General features: G+C 50.2%; 1 protein-coding gene across 1 annotated transcript in view; it reads right to left on the bottom strand.

The window, feature by feature from the left end:
* Window positions 1-17,580, bottom strand: part of TBC1D31 (TBC1 domain family member 31) — a 217,251-nt gene that overhangs the window by 58,088 nt on the left and 141,583 nt on the right. The window contains exon 14 of the mRNA XM_075316197.1: window positions 12,079-12,258. Within this exon, the coding sequence (XP_075172312.1) occupies window positions 12,079-12,258 (180 nt within the window). The remainder of the gene's footprint in view (window positions 1-12,078; window positions 12,259-17,580) is intronic.

Here is a 17,580-nt window from a genome sequence, read left to right as displayed (position 1 = left end):
GGCCGCGGATGAGAAGACCAGCGCCGCGGATGAGAAGACCGGCGCCGTGGCCAGGAGAGGAGACTCACCGGAGCAGGAGGATGGCCGCGGCACCGGAAATGCAGCAGGAGGACGGCGGCCTATACCGGAGCAGCAGGAGGATGGCATCAGAGCAGGTAAGGGCAGAGCTGAAGAAAGATGTGTGGTGTGTGAAGCAGAGCTGTGTGTGTGTGTGGTGTGTGAAGCAGAGCTGTGTGTGTGTGTGGTGTGTGAAGCAGAGCTGTGTGTGTGTGTGTGAAGCAGAGCTGTGTGTGTGTGTGGTGTGTGAAGCAGAGCTGTGTGTGTGTGTGGTGTGTGAAGCAGAGCTGTGTGTGTGTGTGGTGTGTGAAGCAGAGCTGTGTGTGTGTGTGGTGTGTGAAGCAGAGCTGTGTGTGTGTGTGGTGTGTGAAGCAGAGCTGTGTGTGTGTGTGTGGTGTGTGAAGCAGAGCTGTGTGTGTGTGTGGTGTGTGAAGCAGAGCTGTGTGTGTGTGTGGTGTGTGAAGCAGAGCTGTGTGTGTGTGTGTGGTGTGTGAAGCAGAGCTGTGTGTGTGGTGTGTGAAGCAGAGCTGTGTGTGTGTGTGGTGTGTGAAGCAGAGCTGTGTGTGTGTGTGGTGTGTGAAGCAGAGCTGTGTGTGTGTGTGGTGTGTGAAGCAGAGCTGTGTGTGTGGTGTGTGAAGCAGAGCTGTGTGTGTGTGGTGTGTGAAGCAGAGCTGTGTGTGTGTGGTGTGTGAAGCAGAGCTGTGTGTGTGGTGTGTGAAGCAGAGCTGTGTGTGTGTGGTGTGTGAAGCAGAGCTGTGTGTGGTGTGTGAAGCAGAGCTGTGTGTGTGTGTGGTGTGTGAAGCAGAGCTGTGTGTGTGTGTGGTGTGTGAAGCAGAGCTGTGTGTGTGTGTGGTGTGTGAAGCAGAGCTGTGTGTGTGTGTGGTGTGTGAAGCAGAGCTGTGTGTGTGTGTGGTGTGTGAAGCAGAGCTGTGTGTGTGGTGTGTGAAGCAGAGCTGTGTGTGTGTGGTGTGTGAAGCAGAGCTGTGTGTGTGGTGTGTGAAGCAGAGCTGTGTGTGTGGTGTGTGAAGCAGAGCTGTGTGTGTGTGGTGTGTGAAGCAGAGCTGTGTGTGTGTGTGGTGTGTGAAGCAGAGCTGTGTGTGTGTGTGGTGTGTGAAGCAGAGCTGTGTGTGTGTGGTGTGTGAAGCAGAGCTGTGTGTGTGTGTGGTGTGTGAAGCAGAGCTGTGTGTGTGTGTGGTGTGTGAAGCAGAGCTGTGTGTGTGTGGTGTGTGAAGCAGAGCTGTGTGTGTGTGGTGTGTGAAGCAGAGCTGTGTGTGTGTGGTGTGTGAAGCAGAGCTGTGTGTGTGTGGTGTGTGAAGCAGAGCTGTGTGTGTGTGTGGTGTGTGAAGCAGAGCTGTGTGTGTGTGTGGTGTGTGAAGCAGAGCTGTGTGTGTGTGTGGTGTGTGAAGCAGAGCTGTGTGTGTGTGTGGTGTGTGAAGCAGAGCTGTGTGTGTGTGTGTGTGTAGCAGAGCTGTGTGTGTGAAGCAGAGCTGTGTGTGTGTGTGTGTGTGTGAAGCAGAGCTGTGTGTGTGTATATATGAATCAGAGCAGTCTGTGCGGCACCCCAGAGTGCTAAGCCACCCATCCCAGTAATGTGTACGCCACCAGAGCTGTTTGCCACTCCAGCAACATCTATGCCCCCCCAGTAACGTCTATGCCCCCTGCCCCTCCTGTAATGTATATATTGTAGGCCCTAGCCCCTCCTGTGATGTATATACAGAAGTGCTGTGTCAGTGTGCATGGTGTGCAGTCATGTCTGTGAGTGATGGCCATCATGCAACACAGCCACATGTCCTGGAGGAGCTGGACGGAAACAAGCGGGGGAGGTGAGTGATGCTGCTTGTGACTTCTCCATATTAACACCTGTAATGCGTCTGTGTCTGCATGTGTGTCAGTGTATATGACTGTGCATATATTTGTCTGTTTAAATGTATTTTTGTGAATTTGTCTTCAAATATGTATATGTATGCCTGTATGTGTATGTGCGTGTCTGTGTGTGGATGGGGCCCACTGAGACTCAACCGGGGACCACAAAAACCTGGAGCCGGCCCTGGCTGCCTTAACATTGGGATGAATAAAAAAATATGTGAGTAACTCTACTTTCTGTGTATAAGTGACGGCTGTGAGTGATCCTGGACTGTGTCTGTATTGTACTGTGTGTATAAGTGACGGCTGTGAGTTATCCTGGACTGTGTCTGTATTGTACTGTGTGTATAAGTGATGGCTGTGAGTTATCCTGGACTGTGTCTGTATTGTACTGTGTGTATGGGTGACAGCTGTGAGTTATCCTGGACTGTATCTGTATTGTAGCTGTGAGTTATCCTGGACTGTATCTGTATTGTACTGTGTGTATAAGTGATGGCTGTGAGTTATCCTGGACTGTGTCTGTATTGTACTGTGTGTATGGGTGACAGCTGTGAGTTATCCTGGACTGTATCTGTATTGTAGCTGTGAGTTATCCTGGACTGTATCTGTATTGTACTGTGTGTATAAGTGATGGCTGTGAGTTATCCTGGACTGTATCTGTATTGTACTGTGTGTATAAGTGACGGCTGTGAGTGATCCTGGACTGTATCTGTATTGTAGTCCTGTAAATCTGAATGTGGCAGAACAGGAGAAGATAAATGTTCATTAAATTTATATCTAAATGCTACAGTTCGCGCTCTACTGTTATGGCTAAAAATGTTAACGTTTATGGGGCCCCCACCAGATTTTCTGCCCAGGGGCCCCCACCAACCTTAATCCGGCCCTGACTGCAATTGGCACATGCAGATAGGCATCTCTGATGTCGATGGACACCAGGAAATCCCCTTGGGTCATTGAGGCAATGACTGATCTCAGAGACTCCATGCGAAAGTGCCGCACCTGAACATGCTTGTTGAGAAGCTTGAGATCCAGGATGGGCCGGAAGGTACAGTCCTTTTTGGGGACTAGGAAGAGATTTGAGTAGAAACCTCTGAACCGTTCCCGGGCGGGAACCAGTACAATTACTCCGTTGGCCTGCAAGGATGCCACGGCCTGTGAGAAGGCGGCGGCCTTGGGGCAGGGGGGAGTTGAGAGAAAAAATCTGTTTGGCGGGCTGGAAGAGAATTCTATCCTGTAGCCGTGACAAAATCTGTGGTGGGAACGACAAGGGCGCAATAGGGTCTTACCCGATATTTGGGTATAGGAGAAAGCAAAGAATCGCACTCACCTGGTCCGGTTGTGATAGTCACAACCCCTGTAACAGCGTATGGGAGTGCTGAGCTGGTTCAGCAGCGGCCCCCGTCAGAGTTGGTTGCTGTATAAAACGGAGATGAGAGAGGACGGGTTTACCAGCCGCGCTACGAACCACACCGTTGAAGATTTCTTGAGATATTTTTATTGAGATATTCCAACGCGTTTCAAAGGCATCTTGCCTTTGAAACGCGTTGGAATATCTCAATAAAAATATCTCAAGAAATCTTCAACGGTGTGGTTCGTAGCGCGGCTGGTAAACCCGTCCTCTCTCATCTCCGTTTTATACAGCATCCTGTAGCCGTGGGAGATGATATCCCTCACCCACTGATCGGAGACGTGTTGAAACCACGCGTCGCCAAAGTGGGAGAGCCTGCCACCGACCAAGGACGTTGCTGGCGCGGACAGATAGTCACGAGGAGGCTGCCTTAGTGGCAGCACCTCCTGCGGTCTTTTGTGGACGCGCTTTTGGGCGCCAGTTGGATTTCTGGTCCTTGGCTGAGTTAGTGGACGAGGCCGAGGGCTTAGAGGATGACCAGTTGGAGGAACGAAAGGAACGAAACCTCGACTGATTCCTACCCTGGACAGGTTTCCTGGTTTTGGTTTGTGGCATGGAAGTACTCTTCCCGCCAGTAGCTTCCTTAATTTCATCCAGCTGTTCTCCGAACAGCCGGGACCCAGCAAAAGGGAGCCCAGCAAGGTACTTCTTTGAAGAAGCATCTGCCTTCCACTCTCGAAGCCACAAGATCCTGCGGACAGCGAGGGAATTAGCCGAAGCCACCGCAGTGCGGTGAGAAGCCTCCAGCATGGCAGACATAGCATAGGATGAAAAAGCTGAAGCTTGGGAAGTTAAGGGAACCATTTCGGGCATGGATTCCCTGGCGAGGGAATGCATCTCCTCTAGAGAAGCAGAGATGGCTTTGAGAGCCCACACTGCTGCAAAAGACGGGGAGAACGAGGTCCCCGCCGCTTCATATACGGATTTGGCCAAAAGGTCAATCTGGCGGTCAGTGGAATCCTTAAGGGAGGTGCCATCAGCCACCGACACAACGGTCCGGGCTGAGAGCCTAGACACCGGGGGGTCTACCTTTGGGGAATGAGCCCACTCCTTGACCACCTCAGGTGGAAAGGGAAAACGGTCATCAGAACCACGCTTTGGGAAGAGTTTGTCAGGACAGGCCCTGGGCTTGGTCACAGCGGCTTGAAAACTGGAGTGGTTAAAGAACACACTCTTTGCGCTCTTAGGCGAGGTAAACTGGTGCTTTTCTGCCAGAGAGGGTTGCTCCACTGATACTGGCGGATTGAGATCCAGTACAGAATTAATGGAAGCAATGAAGTCACTAAGATCTGAGTCAGTTTCGGACAGATCAATGGGGTACATGGAGTTAGCCTCCGAGCCCCCAGTAAAGGCATCCTCCTCATCCTGCGAGTCAGCTCCTGAATCAGAGCCGCGGGACGAGGAGGGAGATGGAACCCTGCGTCTCTTCTCAGGAGGACGGGGTCTGGGACCAGATGATGAATCCTCTGAGAGCTCCGGTCCTGAGAGACCCCTAGCAGCAGAGACACCCTGTGAAGGGGGCTGATGCATAGTCAGCAAAGTCCTCGACAAAAGTCCCATGGACTCCGCAAAAGACTGGGAGAGAGACCTAGAAAAGGATTCTACCCAAGCCGGGGGTTCAGCCACAGGTCCAGGAGCAGCCTGAGAGACCACTGAGGGTGAGACTCCAGGCTGTGGCACCGCCAAGTTAGAGCAGGCATCACAATGTGGATAGGTGCTCGGTTCAGGCAGCAGGAGCTTACATGCAGTGCATACTGAATAAAGCTTTGGAGCTTTGCTCCTCGTGTGAGACATGCTGCTGGAGTGGGGGCTCTGTCAGAGAATGACCCCCAGAGAGTATATACAGAGGTCCACAACCAGAGGTTGTGGCTTACCAGACCGCTGGAGCGGTGTTGTGTGCCCTCCAGATCCCGAAGCCCGGACACCCAAACACAGCACCTCAGCAGGGATGCAGAGCGCAGACCAGCGCTGAGTGACTCTGAGAAAATGGCCGCCGGAGCGAAGAGAGGGGGCGGGACTTGCTCTGAAGAGCGGGATCTGGAGGGCCATAGAAACCTACAGGAGAGGAGACACGCACAGCAGTGGGGAGTGTCCCTCCCCTGTGCAGAACGGCCGCCGGGCGGAGCTAAGCCTATCCCTCTGCATGAATGACATGCAAGGGCAGTGAATAGAAACTAGGCCTCCGGCGAAGCCGGGGCCTAAATTAGAGCAGCGAGGCAGACGAGCAGGCACAATCGGCGCGGTTCTCGTGCGACAGCTAGAGAACCCGCCGGAAATGTCAGTAAACACAGCAAACACACTCTCCCCAAACAATAAGGCACAGGGACCCCCATAAATAAACGTCTCAGGTACTTAGCTGCCAAGACGCAGGGCCAGGGCCCTGGGGATGAGTGCTCCGGTCCAGCAGGGTCCTGAAGGGCTGCGGATGGAGACCGGCCTCCTGCTAAGCATGGAGACCGTGCTGACTCCCACTTCAAGCCAGAGCCCAAGAGGGATGGTGAAGGAGCGCGGCATGTAAGGCTCCAGCCTTGAAATCAACCTTAACAACACCGCCGACACAGTGGGGTGAGAAGGGACATGCCGGGAGTCCAGACGTGGACCCGCTTTTCTTCAAACTCTTTGCAAAAATCAAACAAATCAGATGAGAATGCATGTGTGGATGTATGCCTCCTGAACACAAAGCGATAAACTGGCTGGGTTTGCTCACCAGGGGGTGTATAAGCTCAGAGGGAGGAGCTACACTTTTAAGTGTAGTACTTTGTGTGTCCTCCGGAGGCAGAAGCTAAACACCCATGGTCTGGGTCTCCCAAAGGAACGATAAAGAAAATCAGTTTTTCTCTGACGCCTCATTGGGAGACACAGGACCATGGGATGTCCTAAAGCAGTCCCTGGGTGGGTAAACAAACAACGCAACCCAAGGACTAGGAACCAGTCTCAGATAGCCAGGAGCGCCTACTGAGAGAGGTGCTCCCCTGCCGTTTGCAGAATTTTCTTACCTAGGTTCACCTCAGCCGAAGCCTGGGTATGGACTCGGTAATACTCTGAAACAGTATGTAGGCAAGACCAGGTCGCAGCCTTACACCCCTGTTCCATTGAAGCCTGATGCCTAATGGCCCAAGAGGCGCCAACTGCTGGCGTGGAATGAGTCTGCAGCCCACTAGGAATGGGCTTGAGTTGCAAGTGGTAGACCTCCTGGATCGCAGAGCGAATCCAGCGAGTCAGCGTTGCCTATGAAGCTGCCTCTCCTTTCTTAGGCCTTTCAGGAATGACGAACAAGGAGTCCATGTTCCTAAAGGGGCTGTCCTGGGTACGTAATATCGGAGAGCCCTCACAAGGTCTAGCGAATATAGGAATCTTTCCACCCTATGGACTGGGTGTGGACAAAAGGAAGGCTGAACTATGTCCTCGTTCAAATGAAACGGGGAAGTAACCTTCGGAAGAAAATCCGGAAGGGGGCGTAGAACCACCTTGTCCTGATGAAAGATCAGAAAGGGTTCGCGGCAAGAGAGTGCTGCCGGTTCCGAAACTTGTCTGATGGACGTAATCGCCACTAAGCATGTTACCTTCCAGGAGAGAAGAGCAAGAGAAGATTCCTTAAAAAGGTTCAAACGGGGACCTCTGGATACCGTCCAAAACGAAATTGAGGTCCCAAGGATCCAGCGACCATTTATACGGGGGAACTAGATGGGAAACACCCTTGAGGAAAGTCTTGACTTGCGGATTGCAAGCTAGGCGGTATTGATAGAATATTGAGAGAGATGAAAACTGCCCCTTAAGGGAGCTGAGGGCCAACCCCTTTTGCAACCTGCCTGCAGAAAAAAAAAAAAAAATAAAAAATAAAAAAAAAAATCAAGAATTCTGGGGATCGCCAGAAGCATAAGTTGGACATTAGATTCCCTACACTGGGAAAGGAAAGTTTTCCACGTACGGTGGTAAATACGGCATAAAGGCCGGCTTTCAGGCACTGTACATGGTGGAGATGAAAGCGGGAGAGAATCTCGCTCTTGTTAAAGTCTAGGTCTCAATGGCCAGGCCGTCAGCTGCAGGGCTCTGGAGTTCTGATGGGAAATGGGCCCTTTGGTCAGCAGGTCTGGGATGCTACAGGGGCACCGGACTCACAGAAGGAAGAGGTTCTATCATCCCCTAGTAGCTCAGCGTGGCAGGATACATTAAAAGTCTTATAGTTGTTGCTGTAGTTGTGCAGAGCATAAAACGTGACTGCAGCCTCTGGCTGATGAGCCACAAACTCTGATTGTAATGAGGGAGCAATGCTCTGCAGAGCTAATGTGCAAGTGAGGCTATAACTCACCCAGAACCTGATGGCCCCTCCCCCCTGCTCCTGAGTCCCAGTTCCTGTGGGAAGGAGGAAGCCAGCTCTAAGAGACGCCCACAGGCTCTGATCACAAGAGGGAGCAATGCTCTGCAGAGCTCATGTGTGACGCGCTTTCGTGATGGGGCGGGGCTTATCGAGTGTCAGAGGGGGCTGGGCTTAGCTCTGACAAGAAGGCATGAGAAAATATAATAAACAAGAAAAAATGGTAGGAAGGGACTCCCCTTCCCCACTCCTGCACAACAATGGTGGACAGAAAAAACTATAAGTGTACCGCAGCTATGGGTGCACTGAGTCCAGGGGGCTCTCCCCCTCCCCCCGCCACAGGTGGAATGCTGTACAGGAGTCTGCAATCAGCCCAATCCAGTAAGTGTGACCTTTGCTCCAATTCCTGTCAAGGAGCCAGTGTGGAGATTCTGACGCCTGCTGTGCCCGGTCACAGAGTGTGTATCAACTCAGAGCCTGCCAGAGGGACTGAGGAAGTTTTTCATCTGCTCTGCTGGAAAATCAGGAGGATCTCACCTCAGCTCCTGTGGAGATGGCAGTCTGACGCCTGCTGTGCCTGGTTACGCTGGTGCAGAGCGTGTATCAACTCAGAACCTGCAAGAGGGACTGAGGAAGTTTTCATCTGTTCTGGGCTCTGGAAAAATCGGTGGCTGTGAGAACCGTCGTCCAGTGAGTAACAGCCCAGGATCCAGCGTCGCAGGAGGGGGTACGGGGAGGCAACACTCCTGTTGATGGTTTGGGGAAATCGGTCCCCGAAGGAAACCGTTGCCCTCTAAAAACAAAATATTCTTGCTGCAGTAGTCTGCAGAGATGTGCCTCCTATAGACACCAAGCTAAAACTGAAGTAGCCTGGCTGAGCCAGGGGGTGTATACTGCAGGGGAGGAGCTAACATCTTTGCATCTACTTAGTGTCCTCCTATAGATAAGCAGCATAACACCCATGGTCCTGTGTCCCCCAATGAGGCGTCAGAGAAACAACAAATTTGTAGTTTTCATGTTTTTCCTATTGCAGCTTTTATGGTATGGTTTTATATTTTGATAGACCGAGACCGGACTTTTAGAGAAATCAAAATTTTTCGGCAGAGTATCGCAAGTGCTCGGATGTGTCGTTCAAGAATAATCCGTCTCCCCTTTGGTGTCGGCTATAGATATAACACTAACACTAACACACACACACTAACACACACACACACACACTAACACACACACACACTAACACACACACACACTAACACACACACTAACACACACACACACTAACACACACACACACACTAACACACACACACACACCCCTCCCCTGGAGATGTTTTTGGCTGGCTGTAAGTTCCAATATACCCAAGCCCATCAGAGTGCCCAACCTGCTTGACCCGAACACTTTAGCGCTTTCTCATTATTTAGCATGTTTTACTCCTTTTTAGAACGTACATGAACCTGCGATCGATTATCCAACCGCTTATACTACATGCTACAATACCATAGTATTGCAGTATATAGTGGAACCTCGGTTTACAAGTAACTCAGTTTGCGAGCATTTCGCTATTGGAGCAAAGCTTGCTGTAAATTTGTAACTCAATTTACGAGCAAATACTCACCGCACACACTTCCGGTTCCGTACTTTAACTGCACTCTGACCTGCACTTGCAGTCCACACTAACACACACACACACACACACACACACACACACACTATGCTCCCCTTACCTTCCATTCCAATGCTGGCCTCATGGTTCCTGTAGTTTGCCGGTACAGGATGTATATCTGGTAACCATCGCGAAGATGGAGGAACTTCCGCTGCCAGCCGCTTCTCAAAGACAGCGCGCTGACCAATCAGAGGCAAGCAGCATCTGTCTTTGACGTCAGCGCGCTGGTAGCGGAAGCTCCGGCATCGGTCACGATGGTTACCCGATACACATCCTGTTCCGGCGAACTACAAGAACCATGAGGCCGGCGATGGAACGGAAGGTAAGGTGAGCATAATATGTCTGTGTGTTTAATAGCACAGTAGGGGACCAGGATGGGACATTGAAGAAGTTGTGAAACGAATTGTCTGAGCTTGCATTATTTCCTATTCTCCACCATGACAGAAAACAATCTCTCCACTCTACTCTCAAGATCACATCTAACCACCTGTGCACTGGACCCGCTCCCATCGCACCTCATCCCCAACATCACCGCAGTCCTCATCCCAGCCCTAACCCATCTCTTCAACCTATCACTAGCAAGTGGTGTATTCCCTTCATGCTTTAAACATGCCTCTATTACACCCATCCTCAAAAAGCCCTCCCTTGACCCATCCTCTGTGTCAAACTACCGCCCCATATCCCTTCTCCCCTATGCCTCAAAACTACTGGAACAGCATGTCCATCTTGAATTGTCCTCATACCTCTCCTCCTGCTCCCTCTTTGACCGGCTTCAATCTGGCTTCCGACCACATCATTCTACCGAAACTGCCCTAACCAAAGTCACCAATGATCTACTAACCGCCAAAGCCAAGCGACACTACTCTATCCTCCTCCTCCTGGACCTGTCCTCTGCCTTCGACACAGTAGACCATTCCCTCCTACTACAGATTCTCTCATCTCTGGGCATCACAGACTTGGCCCTATCTTGGATCTCCTCATACCTAACCGACCGAACTTTCAGCGTCTCCCATTCTCACACCACTTCCTCAGCTCGCCCCCTATCTGTCGGTGTCCCTCAAGGCTCAGTTCTTGGACCCCTGCTGTTCTCCATCTATACCTTCGGCTTGGGACAGCTCATAGAGTCCCACGGCTTCCAGTATCATCTCTATGCCGATGACACACAGATCTACCTCTCTGGACCTGACATTACCTCTCTACTAACCAAAATACCACAATGTCTGTCTGCTATTTCATCCTTCTTCTCTGCACGATTCCTAAAACTTAACATGGACAAAACAGAGTTTATTGTCTTTCCTCCTCCTCACTCACCTCCTCCAACAAGCCTTTCCATCAAACTTGATGGTTGCTCACTCACCCCAGTCTCACAAGCTCGTTGCCTTGGAGTAACCCTCGACTCTGCTCTATCCTTCAAGCCACACATCCAAGCCCTCTTCAACTCATGCCGATTACAACTCAAAAATATCTCCCGGATCCGTGCTTTCCTTAACCAAGAATCTTCAAAAACATTAGTGCATGCCCTCATCATCTCCCGCCTCGACTACTGCAACCTCCTGCTCTCTGGCCTCCCTTCCAACACTCTTGCACCCCTCCAATCTATCCTAAACTCTGCAGCCCGCTTAATCCACCTCTCCCCTCGCTACTCCCCAGCCTCGCCACTCTGCCAATCCCTTCACTGGCTTCCCATCGCCCAACGACTCCAGTTCAAAACATTAACCATGACATACAAAGCCATGCACAACCTGTCTCCTCCCTACATCTGTGACCTAGTCTCCCAGTACCTACCTGCACGCAACCTTAGATCCTCACAAGATCTCCTTCTCTGCTCCTCTCTTATTTCCTCTTCCCACAATCGTGTACAAGATTTCTCCCGTGCATCCCCCATACTCTGGAACGCTCTACCTCAGCACATCAGACTCTCCACTACCGTGGAAAGCTTCAAGAGGAACCTCAAGACCCACCTCTTCCAAAAAGCCTACAACCTACAATAGCCCTCAGCCCAGTAGACCACTGCGCAACCAGCTCTGTCCTCACCTATTGTACCATCACCCATTCCCTGTAGACTGTGAGCCCTCGCGGGCAGGGTCCTCTCTCCTCCTATACCAGTCTGTCTTGTACTGTTAATGATTGTTGTACGTATACCCTCTTTCACTTGTAAAGCGCCATGGAATAAATGGCGCTATAATAATAAATAATAATAATAATAATAATAATTTGCTAGACGAGTAACTTGGTTTACAAGCACAGTCCCAGAACGGATTATGCTCATAAATCAAGGTTCCACTGTGTAATGAAAATCACGGTCTCCTATGAAGCTCAGCCTGTGGCTGAGGTTCAAAAAAAAATAAATACTAAGAGGGTAGTGATGGGGCTCCCCGCTGCCATAAAAACCTATTTCTACAGCGCAATTGTGTTACGGGGGGGGTCGATGGGAGTCAGAGAACGCAAACATCAGCATGGCTTTATTCCAACTCAACACTGTTCTCAGAGACTGGCACCAGCATTTAAAAGGTTAAAAGCAGTGACTAAAGCTCAGCTCCAGCCTCTGACACACGCACATGTCGGAAATAAAATAAAGCCGGCATCTGCCACGTATGGAGAAATCATTGCCGGTTTGGACAAAAAGGTCCATTTTACGCCCAGATGATTATATACACATTGATTATGCTTCTCTGCTTGTGTGACCGTGCCCGCTCCCACGCCCCGTGCTGCCTTTATTATTGAACATCAATACAAAAGTTATTACCCAGATAAAGAAGTCATTGTATTACCTCAAAGTCTTCCTTCTGGCTGCAGTGCAGTAATGGAGAACGAGAGCACAGGATATAGGAGACTACCGCCATCAGCAGGAAGGAGGGAGGATTGGAGAACACGTTATCAAACAGCTTCAGCCATTCCTCTCTGGTCAAAACCTCAGAAAACAGAGTTTCCAACAGAGGCCACGCGTAAACCTGCACGAGAGATCACACCGTAACTCACCGCGAGGCAGTATTATAGTAGTTATATTCTTGTATATAGGGGCAGTATTATAGTAGTTATATTCTTGTATATAGGGGCAGTATTATAGTAGTTATATTCTTGTATATAGGGGCAGTATTACAGTAGTTATATTCTTTTACATAGGGGCAGTATTATAGTAGTTATATTCTTGTACATAGGAGCAGTATTATAGTAGTTATATTCTTGTACATAGGGAGCAGTATTATAGTAGTTATATTCTTGTACATAGGGGCAGTATTATAGTAGTTATATTCTTGTACATAGGGAGCAGTATTATAGTAGTTATATTCTTGTACATAGGGGCAGAATTATAGTAGTTATATTCTTGTACATAGGAGCAGTATTATAGTAGTTATATTCTTGTACATAGGAGCAGTATTATAGTAGTTATATTCTTGTACATAGGGGGCAGTATTATAGTAGTTATATTCTTGTACATAGGAGCAGTATTATAGTAGTTATATTCTTGTACATAGGGGGCAGTATTATAGTAGTTATATTCTTGTACATAGGGGTAGTATTATAGCAGTTATATTTTTGTACATAGGGGACAGTATTGTAATAGTTACATATACATAATATATATATGGGCAGTATTATTTTACTCAAGAAAGAAGGGAATTTTGTTACTTACCGTAAATTCCTTTTCTTCTAGCTCCTATTGGGAGACCCAGACGATTGGGTGTATAGCACTGCCTCCGGAGGCCACACAAAGCATTACACTAAAAAGTGTAAGGCCCCTCCCCTTCTGGCTATACACCCCCAGTGGGATCACTGGCTCACCAGTTTTAGTCCAAAAGCAAGAAGGAGGAAAGCCAATGAAGGGAATTTTGTTACCGTAAATTCCTTTTCTTCTAGCTCCAATTGGGAGACCCAGACAATTGGGTGTATAGCTACTGCCTCCGGAGGCCACACAAAGCATTACACTAAAAAGTGTAAGGCCCCTCCCCTTCTGGCTATACACCCCCCGTGGGATCACGGGCTGCTCAGTTTTAGTGCTAAAGCAAGAAGGAGGAAAGCCAATAACTGGTTTAAACAAATTCACTCCGAATAACATCGGAGAACTGAAAACCGTTCAACATGAACAACATGTATACCCGCAAAAAAACCAAAAATCCCGAAGGACAACAGGGCGGGTGCTGGGTCTCCCAATTGGAGCTAGAAGAAAAGGAATTTACGGTAAGTAACAAAATTCCCTTCTTCTTTGTCGCTCCTAATTGGGAGACCCAGACAATTGGGACGTCCAAAAGCTGTCCCTGGGTGGGTAACTTAATACCTCATGTTAGAGCTGCAAAACAGCTCTCCCTTACGAGGAGGCAACTGCCGTCTGCAGGACTCCTCTACCTAGGCCGGCGTTCGCCGAAGCGTAGGCATGCACCTGATAATGTATGGTGAAAGTGTGCAGACTCTACCAGGTAGCTGCCTGGCACATCTGTTGAGCCGTAGCCTGGTGACGTAATGCCCAGGACGTACCCACGGCTCTGGTTGAATGGGCGTTCAGCCGTGATGGAACCGGAAGCCTAGCAGAACGGTAGGCTTCAAGAATTGGTTCTTTGATCTATCGAGCCAGGGTGGATTTGGAAGCCTGCGACCCTTTGCGCTTACCAGCGACAAGGACAAAGAGTGTATCCGAGCGGCGCAAAGGCGCCGTGCGGGAAATGTAGATTCTGAGTGGTCTCACTAGATCTAACAAATGTAAGTCCTTTTCATACCGATGAACCGGATGAGGACAAAAGGAAGGTAAGGAGATATCCTGATTAATATGAAACGAGGATACTACCTTAGGGAGAAACTCCTGAATGAGGCGCAACACTACCTTGTCCTGGTGGAACACCAGGAAGGGAGCCTTGGATGACAGTGCTGCTAGCTCAGACACTGTCCGAAGAGACGTGATCGCTACCAGAAAGGCCACTTTCTGAGATAGTCGAGAAGGTGAAACATTCGTCAGAGGCTCGAAAGGCGGCTTCTGGAGAGCAAGTAGTACCCTGTTCAGATCCCATGGATCTAACGGCCGCTTGTACGGGGGGACGATATGACAAACCCCCTGCAGGAACGTGCGTACCTGAGGAAGTCGTGCTAGACGCCTCTGAAAAAAACACCAATAGCGCCAAGCCTTGCCCTTTAAGGGAGCCGAGCGACAAGCCCTTTTCCAACCGAAATTGCAGGAAGGAAAGAAGAGTAGGCAATGCCAATGGCCCGGGGGACACTCCTTGTACAGAGCACCAGTATAAGAAAATCTTCCACGTCCGTGGCAGATCTTAGCAGACGTGGGCTCCCTAGCCTGACTCATAGTGGCAACGACCCCTTGGGATAATCCTGAGGACACTAGGATCCAGGACTCAATGGCCACACAGTAGGTTCAGGGCCGTAGAATTCAGCTGGAAAAAACGGCCCTTGGGACAGTAAGTCTGGCCGGTCTGGTAGTGCCCACGGTTGACCGACCGTGAGATGCCTGTCGCCAGAGCTCTTTGATCGCAATGAAAATCGGGACCTTGCTATTGTGCCGATTCTTGACACCCGTCCGGGTGCAGAGACCATTCTGCTACGTCCACGCCCTGGTAACTGCGGATATGGTGTATGCTCTGTCTGCCACCCACAGCAGAATCCGGCGAACTTCCTGGAAGTCTCGCCGACTGCGTAGTCCGCCTTGGTGGTTGATGTATGCCACCGCTGTGGATTGTCCGACTGAATTCGGATCTGTTTGCTTTCCAGCCACTGCAGGAAGGCTTGTAGAGCAATATACACTGCCCAGAGCTCCAGACAATTGACCTGAAGAGTGGACTCCTCTGAAAAGAGTTCTTGAACGTCTGAGAAAGAGGGACGTTCCTGTGTAGGGACGTCGACTACTCCTCCCATTAGCGAAGAATGTTCCATTGAAGTGGACGCAGATGAAACTGCGTGAAAGGGACTGCCTCTGGATGAGGCGTCTCCTTGAAAGAGACTGCACCCCCGTCTGTAGTGAACGCTGTTTGTCCAGCGGACGCTTCACTATCGCTGAGAGAGTGTGAAAACTCCTTGCCAAGATATGCCAGCGATTGGGTTTAACTTTGAAAAGTTGAAGACCCACCCGAAACCCTGGAAAGTCTCCAGCGCCATGTTCAGGCTGTGTTGGCATGCCTCTTAAGAGAGTGCCTTGACAAGTAGGTTGCCTAAATAAGGGATCACAGAGTGACCCTGAGAGTGCGGGACTGCTCACACTACTGCCGTGAAGTCGGTGAAAACCCGTGGGGCTGTCGCCAGACCGAAGGGTAGGGCTACGAACTGAAGATGCTCGTCTTCAATAACGAATGGTAGCAAACGCCGGTGTCCTGGAGCAATCGGCACGTTGAGATAAGCATCCTGATGTCTATTGATGCTAGGAAATCTCTTTGAGACATTGAGGCAATGACGGAGCGGAGGGATTCCATCCGGAACCGCCTGGTTTTCACGTGCCAGGTGAGCCGTTTTATGTTGGCACTACGACCAGATCGGAGTAAAAAGCGTATCTTGTTCCTGAGGAGGAACAGGGATTACTACTCTTTCTGCCTTCAGAAGAGCCTCGACTCGGCCGGTGAGGAAGTTTTGGGACAAACTGTCTCTCATCCACCGGCCTTTGACCTGTGGCAGGTAAGTGTCGCTAAAGCGGGGGAGTCTGCGACCGATCGGGGACGCGGAGTGAGAGGGCTGAAAGTCATGAGGAAAACGCCGTGGTAGCGGTTCCTCCTGCTGCTTTCCCCGGGCGTGATGGAGCCCGCCAGGAATCTGCGCCCCTCTGAGCCTTTTGCGTCCTTTTGGACGAGGACCACTGGGACCTGCCCGAGCCTGGGAAGGACCGAAACCTCGACTGTCCATTCTCCTGTTGGGTTTTGTTTGATGTGGGCCGGGGTAAGGAAGAATCCGTACCCTTGTACAGTTGAATGATTACATCCAACCACTCACTAAACAGTCTGTCACCAGATAACGGCAACCTGGTTAAGCACTTTTTTGGAAGCAGCATCTGCTCCAATCCCTTAACCACTAGGCTCTGCGTAAAAACACGGAGTTGGCGGACGCCACTGACGTACGGCTCGTAGCGTCCAGGACAGCATTAACAGCTTGAGTCGCAATGCCGACATTGCGAGGTTAAGGACGCTACTGCGGCCAAGATGTACATGTGACAGCGTCCCCCTGCGCAATACTAGCTGAAATAGCTTGGAGTGCCTCTACGGCTGCAAATGCCGGAGCAACCGATCCGCCGATAGCTTCATAGACAGATTGCAACAAGAGGTCTATCTGTCTGTCAATGGCATGTTTAAGTGAAGTCCCATCTTCCACTGCAACTATAGATCTAGCCGCAAGCCTGGAGATTGGGGGATCCACCTTTGGACACTGGGTCTAGCGCTTGACCACGTCAGGGGGGAAGAGACACCGCGTATCCTAAATACGGTTGGAGAAACTGTTATCAGGATAAGCGTGGAGATTCTGGACTGCTTCTCTGGAGTCAGAGTGACCAGAAAAATACTCAATATACACTTGAGATACTGAAAGAGGGATTTATCCTGCTGTGAAGCTGACTCCTCCACTGGAGGAGTTGAGAGGGAAATACCCAACTTTCCATTGATGGACGCTATAAGATTATTCACTATAGCGTCACCATCCGGTGCATCCGGATTGAGAGCGGTCTCAAGATCAGAGTCCTGAACAGCTACGTCTGTCCCCTGATACAGAGAGTACTCCTGTGGTGACCCTGACCAGTGATGAAGTCGAGGGCCGTTACCATGGAGCTCGCTTAGGCCGTCTGGGACTGTCGTCCGTGTCAGAGCCTGCACCCTGGGATGTATGGGACCCCCCTGGAACCCTGATTTATTCCAAGTCAGGGTGGCCAGGGGCATTGAATCAACCTTGGCCAAGGTCTATCTGGACTGCAAAGTCTGTAAGCTATTAGTCATAATCACAGACAATATAGCAGCGGAAACTGCAACTCCATCCCTGTCCATGGACAGGAATCACAGGTGGTCTTTTGGCTACCTGTAGCGGAGACCCCGGTTGAGCAATTGCACATACTGGGGGCCCTGGAACCGTATCACGTGCAGTACAAGCAGCATAGAAAGCCTGTGCCTTGGCACCCCTGCTTTTTTGCTGTTGTTGTCTAGCCATCTAGGAGCATTAGCTAAGAATAGCGACCTTACAGTGAAAGAATACAAGCATGAAGTACAAATAAACACTTCAGCACATGTAGTACAAGCAGCTTAGAAAGCTTGTGCCTTGGCACCTTTGCTTTTCTGCTGCTGTTGTCTAGTTATTCAGGAGCATTA

Source organism: Anomaloglossus baeobatrachus, chromosome 6, assembly GCF_048569485.1.
Source record: "Anomaloglossus baeobatrachus isolate aAnoBae1 chromosome 6, aAnoBae1.hap1, whole genome shotgun sequence".
Classification (NCBI taxonomy): Eukaryota; Metazoa; Chordata; class Amphibia; order Anura; family Aromobatidae; genus Anomaloglossus; species Anomaloglossus baeobatrachus.
This window is presented reverse-complemented; position numbering and strand designations above follow the sequence as displayed.